At 37.6% G+C, this 20045-nt stretch overlaps 1 protein-coding gene across 2 annotated transcripts in view; it reads left to right on the top strand.

The window, feature by feature from the left end:
* Positions 1 to 20045, top strand: part of vps50 (VPS50 EARP/GARPII complex subunit) — a 72574-nt gene that overhangs the window by 18187 nt on the left and 34342 nt on the right. For both annotated transcript variants that reach the window (XM_086062188.1, XM_086062189.1), the window contains exons 6-13: positions 621 to 691; positions 1341 to 1458; positions 1561 to 1596; positions 2537 to 2619; positions 8550 to 8592; positions 9354 to 9452; positions 11299 to 11439; positions 14642 to 14774. In XM_086062188.1, coding sequence (XP_085918314.1) covers positions 621 to 691; positions 1341 to 1458; positions 1561 to 1596; positions 2537 to 2619; positions 8550 to 8592; positions 9354 to 9452; positions 11299 to 11439; positions 14642 to 14774 — 724 coding nt within the window. The remainder of the gene's footprint in view (positions 1 to 620; positions 692 to 1340; positions 1459 to 1560; positions 1597 to 2536; positions 2620 to 8549; positions 8593 to 9353; positions 9453 to 11298; positions 11440 to 14641; positions 14775 to 20045) is intronic.

Below are 20045 nucleotides of genomic sequence, written 5' to 3' on the forward strand. Positions count from 1 at the left end.
TCCCTTATTCCTTATCTCACTGCATCTTGGAATGGTACATTTTTTTCTTTACATTTCTTTTTTTATATATACCATAGCATACCAGTATGAATAAATTAAATTTAATAATTCAATTCAGAATTGTTCGTCATCGAACAATTGATAACTATTTCTCCAATCCCAAGTTTTATAGTAAAGTGTTGTAGCCACTTATATCAACCTAGAATATTATAACAAAAAGTGTACATACTGTAGCAAAAGTACAATTTGTTCCTAGATTTGTTTTTTTAACATTAACTCAGTTTCAGTCTCTTCGGTGGTCGTCATAATGGCATGCCAAATCTAAAAATAAAGTGCTCATTGGGCATTGCTTTAAAGGGTGAAAATGCTCTGAAGAAAAAATTATGAGTTACAGTTTATTAATTCTGATGGCGTCAAATCTCTACTTTCTTACACACTCGCAGCAGGAGCCATCTCGCACTAATGTGTGCTTACATTGCACTTGATGTGAATGCGGTCCAGAGTTGAAGAAGCGATTTGTTTGATAAATGGCTGCATCAGAGAAATCAATTTTCGCCTCAGGTTCCTTTTCAACACTTAAGGGAAATTTAACTGTGAAGTGCTTCGGTTTATGTTCTCAGGAACTGGAGAGAGTGACGGCGTTGCAGACCAACCTGCAGGTGGCTGCTGTCATATGCACAAATGCAAGAAGGTGACGGTGTGCTTTGTATGCTTGACAGCATTTAATCTCCATATTCTTGATGCTTTTCATGTATTACTAACGCACGGTCATCTCTTCCAATTGATTTACAAAGCCAAAAATAAGATCATCCTTTATTGATCCCATGCGTTGAAGCATACAGCAGATTGTTAAATACATTATGAATAGAATTGAATAGGAAATAAACTGTTATAGGCAATTCCGGTTTTGCTTCAGGGTGGAATGATGAACAAGTCTTGAGCCGGAGATACTATGTTCTTGTAAGGCATATATAAATGCTAATTACACCGTATGTTTAGTGCAAAAGAAAATAACTCACTTCATTACCACACAATCAGCCTTACAATTAAGGATCTTTGGCTTTGAGTTGTAATGTGGTGTTCAGGGCCAAAATTCTGTCTGATATGCAGATATAACCAACCTATATCTTTCATCTCACAACATATTTCTCGCACAGCCTGCCCGTTGGTACTTTTTTTTAATGATCAGTTCCTACTCATAGAACACCCATTCACTCAGAAAGAAGCTCAGCTTTATACATAGATTTTAGGTGACAGGACAGAAATGCGTCTAATGCTTACAAAAAGAATATTCATCTAAACACCACAATCATTTTTTTGTTGTAATTTGCTCTGTTTAGGCAACTGAGTGTCTCAAAGGAGGGATTCACAGAAGCCAGCTTGGGCTTATTAGCCAATCAGAGAAGGCGGCAGCTCCTAACAGGCCTGCTTAAGTCTCTTAGGACCATCAAGACACTGGTAAAGTTTTGTTCTTGAATTTGTTTTTGGCATTGCTGAGGTTGCTTTAAAAAACATAACTAATAATGGTATAGTGTTCAAATGTTGCTCTTCCCTTCACAGCAAAGAACAGATGTCCGACTCAGCGAAATGCTCGAGGTATGTGCGCACATTTGACACACATGTTGATGACTGACTTGAAAGGTCAAATATCATTATGCATTCTACATTGAACGCTGAACTCATAGCTGCTAACAAATGCTTCTCTTTTATGAGGATCCGTTGGAGCTAACAAAATCGAGACACTGACAGTTAATCCAAAAAACGTGACAGGGAAAATAAAATTGTACTTTGTAACATCATCTTTAATTAATAACATATTTTTTTGTACTGTACCACAGCTTTAACGTGCTAAAAGTTTATTGTGTTTTAATTAGGGGTGTCAAAATTAGTCCATTAATTTAGAGTTAATTTAAAGTTCCTTTAACAAAACCCATTTTTTTAACGCGGGATTAATAACCGCCCCTTACTTGGAAAGCCTGTACTGGGGGAATTCCAGTCGCAATGCAGCAGACATGTCCACGTAAAAATTTTGCAGTAATACATTTAATAATAATGCATATATTTGTGGAGACTGGGGTCAAGTTGTATTTTACAATTTAAAAAATGTGCAGAATTTCACAAGTTACTTCATGGTAAAGATTAGATAGCTCTTAATATGAAAAGAAGAATGTACTGAGCTGTCACCAACGTCTTACAAATGCAGTTATGCCATCTAGTGGCAGAATTATGACCAACGCAAATTAACATCAAACGTTTATTACAGTACAGTACATGTTTTTCATTTTAACAAAATTTTATGAATTATTCTGAAATTACTATATCAATGACTAAAATATGAGTCTTTCCCACTTTTATGTTAACATGAGTATAAAACTTAGAAAAAATATATTTGACCTTTTATTGTACATTTAGAATAGATATAAAATTTGCGATTAATCGTGAGCTAACTATTGAAGTCATGAGATTAGTTATGATTAAAAAGTTTAAACTCCTGACACCCGTAGTTTTAATTACGGACATTGCTTTATTTCTCCAGGAGGAAGACTATCCCGGTGCTATCCAGCTCTGTCTGGAATGTCAGAAGGCTGCCAGCACATTCAAACACTATAGCTGCATCAGGTATGGCACTTGGGCGTGGTAGAAGCCGCAGTCTGAAATGAGCTGTCGGAAAATTGAAAGCATTGACTTCCTTTTCATTATGCTTCCGTGATGGAATTATTCATCCATTTGGGGAATTCTCGTTGAAAAAGCCCTTACTAGTAGTTACCCACTGCTCATTTATCATTCATATTTTTTAACTCAAGGTGCCAAAAATCCTCTTATACACACAGCAAATATATTTTTACATGTTCTAATTATAACACTGGATGCACAAAAACTAGTGCAGTTCTTTCACTGACTTCACATAATGTGGTGAATTTTTGCCTTCTAAGTACTGGTTAACACCCCAATTGCAAATTTGACGTTAGAAGCGTTTGACTCCCTCTAAAGTGGCTCAGAAAACTCTTTGACGCTGAAAACTCCGGTTGTGACAATTGGGCTTAAGTGACAGGATGACGGATGATCAGTAAGCAATCGTTATAAGATGGAAATTACAATGCTGAACACTCCTTCTTACTCCGCCCCTTGCATCTGCTCTTAATTTGCTTGGATATCACTTCTGTCTTGACCGTGACATTAATTTGTCATTATTGGCATTGAATGCATATGGGGATGCTCGTGGAATGTATGATATAGAGGTGGCTGCATACTAAACAATCCGGTACATTATTGGCCACCAGTTACGGCTTAGTTTACACTAATGTGATATAAGTGAAGTTGAGACTGATTATGTCATTGATATTTCAATTTGGTTGTATACATTTTTTTTATCCAAGCAATAATATATACCATAAAATCCATGTAAATATCTGCCCTTTGCCATCTCCGTGTCTGTGTTTTTCTCAATATGCTGTAGCAATAACACTCCATAGTAGCTTTCAATACGAGTACATTGGCGACACGCTTGCGAACGACCATTATCATGCACGTTTTACTCTTTGGCCCTAACTGCGTCGCCCTCTCTCAGCAGCTTGTTGTCGGCTGGATGCACTTTGATTTAACCTTATAGCGACAGTTTGCCATGCGCCACTGAATGCCCTACGTGAGGGTTTTGTTTCACGCCTCCCCGCTTGTTTGTGTCCCTTGCCTTTTAAAAGTCAATATTGTTATTTGAAGAACACTGTTCCAAAGCCCCCCTGCTCTGTCTCGATGCATTTTCATCAAGTGGCTCACATCGGCAACTATAAGGCAGCTCGGGAGCTCCCTGAATTCAACAGCTGTGCACGCTGTGAACCTTGTTGTGTTAGGCAATAAATGCAGGTTTGTGAGGGATCTAATTGGTGCATGTCAATTAATATAAGGTTTACATTGAATCCCCGCTATTTGCGGCAGGTGTGAACCGAGTGCTGTCGCCAAAGTGCATGTGGAATTGACACCTCAAAATGTTAATACTGTATTGTAATTGCATATAGATGCCAAAACAAGGTGACAACTGACTAAATGTGTCTATAAATGAGGCGCCTCAACTCACTTTAATACCAAGATTTCACCAAATGACTCCAGAAAAATACTATAATATAGGGATGTTCGCTACCACTTTTTTTCAGATCGATACCGATACTCAACTCACCAATAAAAGATACCAATACCACTAGTACATAAAATGGCCCCCACCTCCCCAAATAAGAGGTAACTTTAAAGAAAGACCTATAAATCCCAATATAAAATCTAAAAACAGTTGGCTCAAAAGTAACCCAATTATCAAATATGGGTAATAACCCTCTTTATATGGGTCAATTTGACCCAACCTTCTGGGTTGTTTTATACAAAATGACCCAATTTTTTGACCCAAGTAAACAGATCTGACCAATATTAATGAGTTTTATGCTGAAATACCCATTTCTTGACTCAAGTAGAGGATCGGTCCATTTTTGACCCACAGCTGTTTTTAGAGTGTAGAATTTTCCCTTCAAAATGCTAATCTAATTTCTACTTCCTGATTGTAAAACAGCCACAACATGGTGGATTTCCATGAGTACTGATACATTAAAATAAGGCCTGTATCCGCACCGATACCTGGTATCGATACTCACCCGTCCCTACTGTTATCACTTTGAACCAGTGAATAACAGACAATCAATTCCCCAACAAAATATTTGCAAAACTCCAAATGTGAAAATTGGGTTGTTTTTACCCAATGTTGGGTTAATTATTTCCCCCCTGCAGATTGGGTTGACGATGCTGAAGCTGTTCGCCATATTTGCCATACCACAATACCCAGCCTTATTTCAAGGCATCGGGGCCGATACCATTATCTTGTGGCCACTTTATGATCAGGAACTAAGAATTAAATTTAGGGGAATAGAAAATTGCTGCGATTGGCTGGCAACCAGTTCAGGGTGTACCCCGCCTACTGCCCGAAGCCAGCTGGGATAGGCTCCAGCGCCCCCCGCGAACCTTGTGAGAAAAAGCGGTTAAGAAAATGAATGAATGAATAGAAAATTGACAACTAACACTTGAATTTATTTTGTATTTTAACTTTTTACAAATATAAATAACTATCTGTGACTGAATGTCTGGCATCTGGAAAAACATATAAATGCGTCTTTGGGATTGAATGGGTTAATTTCATGTAATTTTAAGGAAAACTGCTATTATGGGATTAATAAATCTTTTCTTAAAATGATCTGCGATTTTTTTTTTAAGGGGGGGGGGTTATGTATCAGAAGTACAAGTGGTATTAGTACAATTGGTTTCAGTATCGGTGACTACTCAAGAGTTGAGTACTTCTATTGGTATCGATCTGAAAAAAAAGTGGTTTCAAACGTCTCTAAAATTTAATGTAACATAGCAATTGCTAGTGGCTTGGTGACTCAGTGGGTAATACTGCTGACTTTTGACTCAGGGATCAGGGTTCAAAGCCCAGTCAGGGCGGAAGACTCACCGATGGAGAAGTTCGGAGAGAGTTCAATGCGCTAAAATAATAAAAAAAAATTTTTCGTGTGCAGTGTTTGCTTCATTTTATTGGGTTCTATTTCAGTAGTGTGTTACTATTAATCTCACCAGTTCCAAAGAATAAACCATTGCATATATATATTTTTTTTTGTTATGTGGAATATTTACATGGGCTTTAGTGTGCAAAACAAACACACACAAATAAACCCCCCAAAAAATATCTTCCCTTGAGCTACATAGCCACTTTGTTGCCTCTCTGCCTGCTACGGCTTTCATGACCACAGCAAAAAGAAAAAATAGCAAAACACAGCATTCCCACTGAATCTGAGCTTCCGGGCCACACCCTTGAAGGCACGGATGGATAGCCTGTTTATCCAGTCAGCAGTCTGCTGTGGAGGGACTTTGCTCAGGGCCCCGTGGGCACCTATTGTCACTTCTAATTGAAAATAAGGTGTTAAAAAAACACCTCTCAGATTCCCTCTTAGCCACATTTCAATCCTTGAGTTCCATGGGGGGAACAGGTTGTTAATTAGGGTTTCTTCCTCATTTGTTATTTATGTATTCTGTCTGATCACGGAAGGATGCCAGTATGCAAGCAGGCATCTGATTCCACACTCAAATATAGGACAAATACTGGCCAATGTGTATTGCTATCGTAAAAGTCAAGGTAACCAGTTCTGTTCAGTCTTTCCGTTTGCTCATGATACCACATGGCAGTGCGGGTGTGTGTTAAAATAATATAAAAACGGAGCTGGGCATTTATCCAGTTGGCCTCTGCTTCACTTTTAGTTGGACCGCCTGAACTGAAAGCTGTTAAGGATTCTCTCGGTGTTGAGCGCGGACGCTAGGATGCACTTCTTCAATCGGCACAACCGGTTATATAGATTGAGTTCGGTCTGTACTTGAAGCAAACTTCCTGCATTGTTGTGTGTTACGTAACAACTCGTTAACCTTGACCGCAGTGTCGTGATTTTTGGCAGCACAGCCAATGCCGCACTGGTGTTGGACTGACTGCTAATTATTTGAGGGTCATGAGTGTCCTTGTAGCGTCAACAGGATAGCTGACAACTTCAAGTTTCTTCAAACTGTTTTTGCCCTATCAAGGTTTATCGTGGGCTAAGTTTGAGAATGTTCTCATTTGTGGGTTTTCTATACAAGCAACCTGTGGGGACCCAATCTCCAGGTTCAGCTTCTCTTACGCACTTCTCCGCATTCTCCTTCTGCACCAAGCAAGGATGCTTAATTAGCAATTTTATTAAGGACACTTTCTCCCTTTGGGCAACTTGCTGTCTCACAAGAACGGGCTGACCCGATAAAGACCCCCAAACAAAGCTGGGACAGAAGCAGGGAGACGATGGAACAAAGGATGATTACGGTTGGGTGCTGCGCAGCGGTAGCCCAAGGGAATTGTAGGGGTGTCCTGGGATGGGCAAAATAAGATGTGAGTTCTGTTGTTGCTTGGCATGAGATAACATCTTAAGATGCTTCAAGGTTGTGTGGGCGTTTTGTGTTTGTCATAATGTGGCGTACCCTTGTAATATTCTTACGCGTTACTTACGAGTGTTATTAACTCTTGAAATTTATTGTTGGAAATTAACTTTGTCCTGTTCTATTTACTTGATAAGGCTGAGTTAAAAAAATAAAATAATATTTATTTATTTTTTACTTCGGTCCGTGAGGGCCACAGTCCTGCATGTTTTAGACGTTTTCCTCCTCCAACACACGTGATTCAAATGAGCAGCTCATCAGCAAGTTCTGTTGAAGCCTGATAATGATCATGACTATTTGATTCAGGTGAGTTGGAGTAGGGAAACATCTCAAACATGCTTCATGAGATACAAATGAGCAGCTCAGCAGCAAGATCTGTTGAAGCCTGATGATAATCTAATCAGGTATGTTGGAGGAGGAAAACATTTAAAATATGCTAGACTGTGGCCCTCGAGGACCTGAGTTTAAGGCTTATGTTTTAGATGATTCCCTCCTCCAACACACATGAATCAAATGATCACATAATCAGCAAGCTCTGTTCAGTTGAAGTCTGATAATAATCCTGGTCATTTGAATCAGGTGTGTTGGAAAAGGGAATAATCTACGCGGCCCTTGAGGACTGGAGTTTGAGACCTATGTTTTAGATGTTTTCCTCCTCCAACACACCTGATTCAAATGATCAACTTGCCAGCAAGCTCTGCTATAGCCTGATAATGACCCTGATTTTTTAAATCAAATGTGTTGGATGAGGGAAGCATCTATGCTATGCTATGATGGCCCTTGAGGACCGGAGTTTGAGACCTATGTTTTAGATCAGTGGTGTTCAAACTCTGTCCTTGAGGGCCGGAGTCCTGCAGCTCTGGATAAGCCTGATAACGATACTGTTCATTGGAACAGGTGCGTTGGAGCAGGGAAACATCCAAAACCTGTAGGACTCCAGCCCTCGAGGACTGAGATTGGACACCACTGTTTTTAGATGATTCCCTGCTCCAACACACCTGATTCAAATGATCAGCTCCTCAGCAAGCTCTGCTAAAGCCCTGCTAATGATCCTGATTGTTTGAATCAGGTGTGTTGGAGGAGTGAAGCATCTATGCGTCCCTTGAGGACTGGAGTTTGAGACCTGTTTTAGATGATTCCCTCCCCCAACCCACCTGATTCAAATGATCACATCATCAGCAAGCTCTGTTGAAGCCTGATAATAATCCTGGTCATTTGAATCAGGTGTGTTGGAGGAGGGAAGCATCTATGCGGCGCCTGTCGACTGGTGTTTGAGTCCTATGTTTTAGATGTTTTCCCCCTCCAACACACCTGATTCAAATGATCATCTCATCAACAATCTCTGCTAAAGCCTGATAATGACCCTGATTATTTGAATCAGGTGTGTTGGAAGATGGAAGTATCTAAAACATGCAGGATAGGGGTTCTTGAACACTCAAGTTGGTGATCCCTTTGCTAGGCTATTGAAAATACTGTATAAACATACCTGGTGGCTGCTGAGTTTTTTTTATTTATTATTATTATAAAGGAACTTAAACACAATATTCAACTTTTTCTCTCCACAGTGAATTGAATTCCAAACTGCAAGACACTCTGGAGCAAATCGAGGTACTCTTTCTCACGCTCTCTCACTCGCCGCCTTATCTGTAATTGAGTTATTGAGAACCACTATATGTGAAAATATTTAATCTTATATATTGTTTGGCTCTCCGCTTTAATTTTCCCAAAGCAGAAGTTTGACTGTTTAATTCCGCCTCTGTCCAAATATTGACATTCTGAAAAGTCATTATTATGAGTGCAAAAGGATGTAAATCATATCAGTTTCATCTCCAGCTCTGTTGCGATATTACGGTGTGATAAAAGGTGTATGCAGAGCAATTTTCTCTGCACCGCCGCCCCTGCGCTTGAATAGATTAATTACTTTCGTTTTGTCTGTACACAAGAAAATGCCATGCACGCATGCACACAAATATTGCAAAGCCACCGGTGGATGTGCTTGCTTGTTTACCTGTCAGCTTTGGTGATCAACAAAATAAAATCCTCAAAACTCATTTTACTAATCACTTTGTACAAAGAGCAAGAAGATGATGGCTTTGTGTACCATGTTTGCAACCATGCAGTAAGAGAACATTTTACCTGTGTCAGCACCCTAAAAGGTCGATTCCGTATGGCAAGGTCGTAATGTATCCTTGAATTTCGCATCTTTGTCAAAAACATCCTCTCTCATTCACGTCCAATCATCGTATCCTCCGCTTTTATGTACGAGCCACGCATTTGCACATCTATATCTAAATCCCTGGTCTTAATGTTGATAATCCCCCTTTTTTTTTTCTCCCCACCTTTTGTCATCCATCTGTTTCTGCCTCCAGGAACAGCTTGACGTTGCTCTGTCAAAGACTTGCAAACACTTTGATGTTGCTCACTATACCAAGGTCCAGCTGGCTTATTCACTCCTGGGGAAGACACAGGTGAGTTGTTGCAATCTTGCTCAAGGTCGCGGAAATGATCGAACGCCAAGAAATGTGTTTCCTCTTGGCTTAATCCTTGTTTCTTTGTCAAGCCTTTGCCCAACATTTACTCTTTTTCCTGGATCATTTGAATAAGGGTGAATGTCATGCATGTAATTTAGGAGCTGAATGACACTAATTTGTAGTTCTGGCAGAAGGTTATAATTATAATCATACAATATATCTTTACCAGTGTTCCTATCTTCCAAATAAATATTTACTTGCATGCACAATTTAATGCATGCAGCTCCCAGAGGTCTCAGCTGAATTGGTTCACTTAATGATGTCAATATTTGATTACAAATACTGTTAAAAATCTGATTGCCTTTCTACCAAAATGAAATCCAGAGCATTTATCCAAGCCTGACTTAATTAATGAGATACATTTTTGGTGTGTGCTTGATGTGAGAAGGGCGTTTGAGAAGTTTCTGCAAACATATTTAGATGGAAACAGATTTGTTTGAATGGTAATATGAGTAATACATATCAGTATAAACTAATAAGTCATTCTTACAAGGGGAGTCTACTTAAAACATTTCATATGTTATATCTGACCTCACTAGTCTAAACATGATATTCTGGTTAAAATTACATTTGTGGAATTAAATACGAGTTATGAAGCAAAATACAATAGAATTGCTCAGGGCTCAGGCAACGACCAATCACAGCTCACCTGTTTTCTGAAGCTGAAATGTGATTGGTTGTTACCTGAGACCTGAGCAACATTGATGTCATCTTCAGTCGACAGCAAGTGGCAAAATGGCCGCCCCCTGGGATGGATAAAAAACGGCTGGATTTTGCTGCTTAACTCGTATTCCACTAACACAATATTAACCAGATTACCGTATTTAGACGAGTGGGGCTGCATAGAACATAACATTGTCAATATTTTGGGGGTGGTTGATTTTCACTTTATGATAACCCTTACCTCCTACGTTTAGAGGATTCAGCCAAATATACAGCTGGTAACAAACCAAAGCAAGACGGTCCTATTGAACGGCTGCAGCTGTCGGCGTTTGCGCAATTCGCCGCAGCACGTGGGTGGGAAACAGCCCCAAGCCCACTCAGCGTAATGAAAAACATTAATGTTTCAAAATGGGTAATGAACTCTTACCCTTAATGTAGTTCTTGAAAAGCTCAAATCCTATCACAAGGCGACCTGATTGTAAATGTGCAAGTGGAGGACTATTTTCAGCTTATTAAGTATTTACAATGGTATACTAGAAGGAGAGGGGAGAAACTGTAGAGCCCATGTTCATCTTAATGAAGGAACATGTCACATAGAGCAACAGTGTAGCTCACTGATGACTTTTTAATAGATCTTGGACAACAATGCATCTCTCTGTCACAGAGAAAAAGCTATTAGGCGTTGACTGAAATGCCAATGCTTGTTTAATGAGTGCTTACCAGTGAGATGCAAAACATTCTCGCTTTTCTTTACCGACATTTTCACGAGCCTTATGTATCAATGTTTTTCATCTCCAAGGAGACCATATATATTATGTGGCAAATTAAGTATAGTCCCTTAGACACTGAGCATTAAATGCCCTGTTTCTTTCTTTCTAATGCTAATCAGAAATTGACAGTTTATATTTAGCCTATGATTGGGAATTTCCGTTGTTGAAAACATTTCCCTTCATATATCTAATCTTATTTACTCACCTTAATATGCTTTCAAATCCTTCAAAAGATCAAGTCGTTTTAGGACTTTGAATCACAATATGTGCTGTGAGCCTTTTTCTTCCCAGATGAAAATGACATCTTGATATGATCCTTTTCATAAATGAGTGTTTCGATTTTTCTGCAGACTGCTATGGATCAGCTGCACATGCACTTCACCCAAGCCATTCACAACACTGTGTTCCAAGTGGTGCTGGGATACGTCGAGCTCTGTGCTGGCAATGCTGATACCAAATTCCAGAAAATGCAGTATAAGGATCTGTGTACGGTAAGAGACTGATGTCCCCCTCACAAGCACTGTGTGTATGTGGTGAATTTTGTAGTTTTCTCTTACTGCTTTCTTTTTTTTTTTTGCATATATATTTTCTTTTTTTATATATAGTTTTTCACATTTAGGATTTTTTCCCTGGATTTATTTCCCTATTCTACTATATTAAATGTTCAACAGCGATTTTTGAAGAATTTGTGGGTTTGTAAAAAAATAAAATAAATAAAAAATAATTTTTTTCAGAATTATTATTATTATTTTATTTTATTTTTATTTTTATTCATTAATTAAGGAGTCACGGGCCGGGCCACCAGTTGCTCATCTCTGATCGAGTGTACACACTGGTCCCTTACTTCCCTTTACTTGTTTATTTATCTGAACTTGAACAATTTTGGTTCCACTTTCACATACATCCCATCAAACTGTTTTAGAAGCTGTAGCTTGGTCAATTTATCAAGAACTTACTGGGGCAAATTGCTGAGTGTCCCCAAGAGATTATGCTGTAGAAGGTTATTGGTAAAGGTTCCCTTTGCCTGTGTGGAGTGGACAATTTGCTTCTGTCCTTTTTCACACCGTATTCAAGTTTTCTTCTTCACGCTCGACTTGCTTGTTGACTTCTTGTTGTCCGACTTGCACAGCTGTCAATGCGGCATGCTCTCCCATTTAGCCGTCCCCTCAGTACTCCCTGTCTTCTTTTTTTTTTCATCACCAGTCTGACTTGTTTCCCTCTTCATGCGGTTTATTTTCAGATTCTACATTGCTTTTTGACTCTGGGTCAAGGCATATTTTTTCCATGTTTAGATCCACAGACATGACAGTGATGATGTATTGAATCGGTGGCATACATTTTGTCTACTGTAATGTGAAATTTAAGATGTAGCCTTTCTTTTACTCCGTGCTTGCTTGTTTTAGCACCTCTCAAATCAAAGCGAGCAGTTTTGTACCTGTCTTGAAAATGGAAAGTAAATGTGGAGGAGCGAATGCATTGATTCTCTGTTCCCATGATAAGAAAAGGTTGAATGATGTGATAGCTCACATTGTGAACTCACTTTTTTAATTATGTGACTTAAAATTCAAGCGCAACGGGAACTCTCTTAAGAGGTCAGTTAGGATTACCGTAAGGCCATATTCATTTTACATTAGCATCTCATTATTATTGGCCAGACTTGGCATGGTATCAATCCCTTGGTCTGTTGGATTTCTTTCATTCCGGTCACTGGAAGTGACGTGGCTGGGAATTTTGGGCTTCTGAGTCTTGAGTGTCTTAACGTTACTCCAAAATAACTAAATGGACTGTTTTTTATATAGTGCTTAATCTACGCCATATGGTGCCCAAACTGTTTTACAAACCCTCACATTCACCCATTCATACAGCAGTGGCCATGCCAGGTCCACTGGGAACAAATTAGGGTTCAGTATCTTGCTCAAAGCCACTTCGACATGGTCATAAGGGCTGAGGATCGAACCCATAACCTCCCGTTTGGGAGATGACCACTCTACCACTGAGCCATGCCACTAGTGCCCAGGTCGAGTTTCTTAATAACTCATTCACTGCCATTGACGGCTATAGACGTCAAAAATTAATTTGAACTATTTCTATTAGTTTAACATTGTTTTCCACTTTTGTTAACAAGAGTATGAAAACCTAGGAAAAAAATATTGTACACTTAGAACAGATATAGAATTTGGGATTAATTGTGAGTTAACTAAGTCATGCAATTAATTACAATAAAAAAAAATAATCGCCTGACGCCCCTAATTTTTTAATAATCTTTTCTTTTTTTTTTCAAAATAAAGATTTAAAAAAATGTCTAGATTTTTATACTCTTGTTAACAAAAGTGGGGGAAAATAGGAATAGAAATAGTATAGAAATAGTTCAAATGAATTTTTGACGTTTATAGTATAGCGATTGCAACTAGAAAAATTTCCAATGAATTAAACAACACCGAGCTTCTACATCAGCATTTTTTTCCTGGTTGATGGAAATTGATGTCTTTGTTTTATGAGCTCTCACAGTAATGAACCGTCTACGAACATTTCTGTTATGTTGCTAGTTTTTGAGAAGATGCACATTAAGGCTAATCCAGCCTGAACGGGGAGTTCAAAACTGTGTTCCCATGGGAAGTCCCCATCTCTTTGCCAATTCTCAAATCCTGTTTAGGCTTCATCAAAGCACTTTGATGATGAACCGAAGCTTCAGGTTATTGACTAAACGAAAGACTTTTACAATAAATGGCGGCTTCTGCGTTTTTGTTGGATAGTCAGAGGTTTTCACTCCCAACAGGACTAGTAGGTGACTGCAGTCCCCACTGTCTTTGCTTTGGCTGTCAGTGTACTTGCATAAACACAACAGGACTCAGGTGATTCAGTGCTTCAATATACGAAGATGTTCCACCCCACCCAATTGCTCGTATAGTACAGTGCAGTGATTTGTGTGTAGGTGTGACTGAGGTTGCATTCCTCCCAAAAAAACACAGACCCATTTACATTCACACTTCTTTCTTGTGCCCCAGTTGCTTGGCAACATGCTGCTGACATTGTTGACATGGAAAATATGGAGTGTCAAATGTATGGCATATTACACATGACATTGTGTGTCTGTATATAGAATGTCCCAATATTGCATCTGTCCAATATGCTGGGCAAGGTTGGAGCCGATCCCAGCTGTTATTGAAATACATTAAAATATCTAGTGAAGAAGGAAGGAAAAGATTTTTTACATCCGTCTAATATTATTTTCCACATTTTTTTCCATGTTAGACAAATCACTGATTTCATCTTGATTGACACTCAATTACAAAAGATGCCTAATTGTGAGTTGTGATTTGCTTTTTTTACCCACTGAAGCTTAAATGTGGTTATTATGCATTCATTTAATTCATATTAAAAAGCACATTTGAAACTCCTAATTGTGTGTTACCTCACAGAAAGGACAAATTAGGCATGGGTTAATTTAGCATCCTTTTACTGGTAATTATACATTTTTCTAACGAGTTTATGCATTAATTAGCTCTTCCATCAGTTCATTTCTTGTGACACAGAAATTAGATGTTTCCCGACAGTGCCTCAATAATGAGCTCAAGTATTAATTAGATATGATATCAAGCAGCTTATGTTGTAATTCTATTTCAACTTCTGTTTTCGTATTTCCCTCATTTTCCTGCAGGCTATATTGAACTCTGAATAACTTTGTGTTTGCAGCATATCACCTCGGACAGCTACATTCCGTGTCTGACGGATCTCTGCAAGGCATTGTGGGAGGTGATGTTGAGTTACCACCGCACGATGCAGTGGCACGAGGAGCATGACAAGCAAGCCACCACGCCCACTGCAGGTACTGCACTATGCCTTTGTCACCATATGTTCAATTTTATGTTCTGCATTTGAAGCCTAAGGACACAAGTGATATCATCACAGAATTTCTTCTTTCTCACACAATATTTCTCATTTTCAAACACTAATCTCGTCACTTCCCTTTGCATTATTTTTCTTGAGTTAAAATAGTAAATCTGCTCTCAGTACCCTGGTTTGGTGAAAATGGGGTCGGGTTTCCACACGCTCTGGAGCGCTAATCTTTTCTGCCTGTTTGATATCAGCATAATACACAGCTTGGTCAGGTCTGCAGCTTGCACAGAAGAATCGGCCAATCTTGGTCAATTTAAAGTTTATTTGTTGTTTGTGTGCTTTTACACTGCATTGCAATACAGTTGCAGTATTTGGTTCCCTTTTGGTTTAGAGGTTATTGAACAATGAAAATATTGCAATTCGGATATTTTACATGCTTTCATTGTTGTAGCATTGTTGTAGTCTGTCCTTTTTGCATGACTATACTCTTATTTTCAAACATTTGACCCCATTTTGAGGAATCTCAAACTGAATTATTTTTCGAGTTGAATTTTAAGTCAGAAATTGATCTATTAATACATTTACGGCGACTGCCTCAATCTTGTTTTGAACTCATTCAAACCCAAAAATGTGTAAAAATGATTTAAATATTTTGTTCTTCACTCCCCAAGGCGTGCTTGTTTTTTGTTTTTTGTTTTTTTGCATACAGAAGGCTTTGGTGCAGCTTCTGGCATGAATGGTAGTTATTAAAAGAAAACGGCCAGCAAGTGGCAGCAGAGTATAAGAAATCCGCCAGGGCCATGTTGCAATAAGCTCTTTTTGTCAGTGTTTTCACCAGGAATGTGAATATTAATGAAACTTAGTTGTATTGTAATGCGAATATAATTTTTTTAATTTTCCCCCTGATGAACAAAGAGACTCTAATATTTCTTTTGGTAGGCTTAGTAGACAGTAGACACAATCTTCTGTGGGCCTTGCAAAATCAGTCAAAATCCAGTAAAACAGCGAGACTGTTTTACTGGATTTTGACTGATTTTGGGGTTACTTCAAGTGAAAATGGCTGGGAGTAAATGAGTTTGAGGATTTTGCAGATCATTTCAAAAATGAAGTTGACAATATGAGGACAAATCTAATCTAATACAAGTCAGCAAACACAGCACAAGACCAAGTTCTTTATTAAAACCAACATCTTTCTTTTCATATATTGTTCCTGCCTTTTGTTAAAAAAAGAAAGAAACAGTTTACGTTTTTTTTAGATGACAACTTACTGACAACCCTTGTAAATTATTCCAAAGGAAAACCATAACTCCCTTAAAGTGGGTGTTTTTCCAACAACTTTTAAGACCACGTTGGTTAACTTCTTTCTGAAGAGGAATTGCTTGCATGTTATGGACCCCAATAATTACTGACCAGTATCCAATCTGCCATTCTTAAGTAAGATTTAGATTGAACTATGAACAGAATTGTTGTCTCCCAAAGCTCAAGTTGAGGTCCACCTCTATTTAATTTCTACACTCTGTGGCATCATCAGGCATCATGGTGCACATTTCCACGCTTATATGGACAAGTAATGCCTTTTTTAACTGTAAGTCCTGGATGGAAGAAAACTTCTTGTAGCTCAATCAGGACCTAACAGAAGCACCGGTTGTCAGTCCTGAAGCACAGAGAGAACATTTCATTTTAAACAAGAAGCACTCAAATTGAAAACATTTGATAAAGATGAAAATCTAGGTTTGTCTTTTGTCTCAAACTCTACTTTTGAAAACTACACCAGCATATCAAATATATCACCACACCTATTCCAGAACTCAGCTCCACGAATACTGACAAAGAGCAGTAAGAGAGCTCAGAGGATTTTAAGATGATTTGTATTGGTTTTTAAAGCGCTTAATGATCTTAGTCAATTTTATTTGTCAGGTTTGAGTTGAGCCACTCAGAACTCTCAGGTCTCCAGATAGAGGTCTTTTATTAATTCATAAAATTAGACCAAAAACTCATGGCATAGCCTTTGTTGTTGTTGTTTTTAAATGCATTTATTTATATGAAAGCAGGTGCTTTTGTGGACATTTTTAAAGGAAAGCTTAGGACTCGCTTTTTTTAAACCTGACTATTGATTGATTCAAGATAATTAAATGTATATTTTTTATTTATTTATACTATATATACTGCATTTTTAAGTAGCATACTAGTGCATAAACCATTTTAGGTTTATAAAATACATTGTGGTATTTTCAAATATTGTTAATTAATGGCTCCAATGGCTGGCCTCCAGGCTTGAAAGACACAGGCGGAAACCCTGATGTATTATGTTTAAAATTAAAATTTATTTCACATTATTAGCAACTAACATCTAAATTCCAAAATTCAACTCTCCGATTCAATAAATCCAATAATAATAAAAAAAGATGTCCCATTTAACTCATTCACTGCCATTGACAGCTACAGACGTCAAAAATTCATTTGAACTATTTCTATTAGTTTAACTTTTTCCCCCATTTTTGTTAACAAGAGTATGAAAACCTAGATTTTTTTAAACATGAATTATATATATATATATATATATATATATATATATATATATATATATATATATATATATATATATATATATATATATATATATATATATATATATATATATATATAATTATTTTTTGAATAAAGATTATTAAAAATTAGGGGTGTCAGGCGATTGCAATTTTTAATCGTAATTAATCGCATGACTTTACTAGTTAACTCACTATTTATCACAACAATAAAAACAATTCTAGGTTTTCATACTCTTGTTAACAAAAGTGGGATTTTTTTTTAAACTAATAGAAATAGTTAAAATTTATTTTTGACGTCTATAGCCGTCAATGGCATTGAATGAGTTAATTTTGATATGAATTGTCTAATTAATAACTATTTGAATCAGGTGACTTATTTCCATTGCCCACATTCCAATAGATGAATGGAAAACATAGTAAGCTTTGGATATTTCATTAAATGCCATCTTCCCTGTGAAGGAAAGGACATACACCTCGTTTCCTGCCAAGAGTGCCATCAATCATCTCAATAGTTGATTGGCTTTCACCTCTGTGTAAAGGTGTCCCTGGCCATAGCTTTGTCTTGCATTACAGTCTCTCCTAATGTGTACGTGGTCTGTCGCTGTCGTGATTTACTGTGCATGTGCAGTCTCATTTGTTCAACAGTATTTTGAGGTGACTTTGACCTCCAGCTGACACTAAAGGCCACCTGTGTCGTAACAGTCGAGCCTACTATGGATAGCTCCGCCTCCAGTCTAACTATGGCACTTAATATAGTGAGTTGTTCACTGTAACGTTTTACAAATTAATCTTGTCCCTTTATGAAAGAAGAGGTTTTCACTGGATGCAACTCTAGCCGGGGTCATTTTTTATCCTACCTGTCAACATAGATTTCCTACTGTAGCTAATACCTGGACATGTTTCATTTACAATGAAGGCCATCAGGCACAGAGGTCAAGCGTGTGTAATAATAAATAAAAATACCTTTGCAGGCGATCAGTATGGGCCTTTAAAACTTGTGTTGGAGTGATATCAAGTGTCGAGCAGATCTCAGAGTGATTATTTTTACACCTACATTGTATTATGCAGAGTATATGTTTTGAATCACAGCTCATTCTGTATTAGGATTTCTTGAATGTTTATATCTAAATTTGATTAATTTTTCTAATGCCTCAGTTCTCAAACATTTTGGAAAAGCTTTTCAACTCTCGACTTGAAAACTTATTCGAGAAGTATAAAATAATAAATGACGGACAATATGGTTTTAGAACCGGAAGAACTACCTCCATGGCAATAATTGATGCAATAGAAGAGAGACATTACAAATGCACTGGAACAGAAAAAATATGCAGTTGGTATCTTTGTTGATTTCAAAAAAGCATTTTGATACAATAGATCATTCAATCCTTGTTAATAAACTGGAACAAAATGATATACGCGGTACAGCTGGAGACCGGTTAAAAAGTTATTTCACAGGAAGGGTGCAATACGATAAAATGGGCCAATATACATCAGAAGAACTTGACATTGTTTGTGGTGTTCCCCAGGGCTCCGTGTTGGGTCCAAAGATTTTCAATGTATATATAAATGACATTTTAACGTTTCACAAATACTAAAACTTATACTATTTGCAGATGATACAAACATATTTTATAGTAGTAATACTTCTAATGAGTTGATAACTGTCGTGAACAAGGAGTTAAAATCCATCAAAAAGTGGATGGACATGAATACGTTATCTCTAAATTTTCACAAAACAATAGTTATGATGTTTGGTAATGTAACATTTTTAGGAGTAAATATAAAGGAGGAGAATTATTATCAATGTGAAACTTTGCTTGGATGGAAATGCACCTTTTGGAGAGTGCGTCTTAAACTTACATTAATCTTCCATCTTATTGTGATAGTGTATGCTTGCTGCTTTTTTATAAAAAAAATTCTAATCATTGTGGGCATATTATCCATTAGCATTGTTGGTATACTTTTGTCTTAGAATTATTGATATGTGCTGTTTGTGCTTTTGTTTTGTTTATGGTTTGTCTCTTACCCAAGATGGTATTGTTAGTTTTCATTACCATTGCTGGTATGAGCTTTTGATGTCATGTTAGTTAATTAAGACATTGTTTTAGTTCTGCTTGTAGACACACCTGTTTTTCAGTGTTCATGGAAACCACTAAATTTGTTTTCAAAGTTTGATATTATCGAGATTGGGGGTGGGACTTAATACGTTTTTCTTCCTTCCACTCCTTTTCAGGCTTGGTTTAGTCGAGTAATTGTCTGGAGAAATTGATAAATTGTTGCTTTTGACTGCTGCCTGAAATAAATGAACAATGAATGAATGAATGGTCACATGGACTTTTACCTTACAGTTGCCATCTACATAGATGTTCAACCACATATTGCATTACCTTATGTATAAATCAACATTTTTAAATAGCCATTGACTTTCTTTCAAATTTGCATAAATATTGCCACTGCGCCATTATTAATACCACTGCTATGCATGATAAATGGCTGTGCAGATAACATGAAGAGATGAGGACATCTGTAATTTGCAATTGATTCATGCACGTGCTGAGTGGCGGCCTACCTAAATATAAACACAAACACATTACTCCTTGTCTCATTTGTTTCTATAATGATTGCAATCATAGGCCAAGAAGAGGAGGAGGAGAAATTGAATTTTATTCCAAACTACAAGTAGCTAAACCTAAACTTCAAATATGTTCCTC

This window comes from Leptonotus elevatus, chromosome 19 (assembly GCF_054856555.1).
Source record: "Leptonotus elevatus isolate MCC_2025b chromosome 19, RoL_Lele_1.0, whole genome shotgun sequence".
NCBI lineage: Eukaryota > Metazoa > Chordata > Actinopteri > Syngnathiformes > Syngnathidae > Leptonotus > Leptonotus elevatus.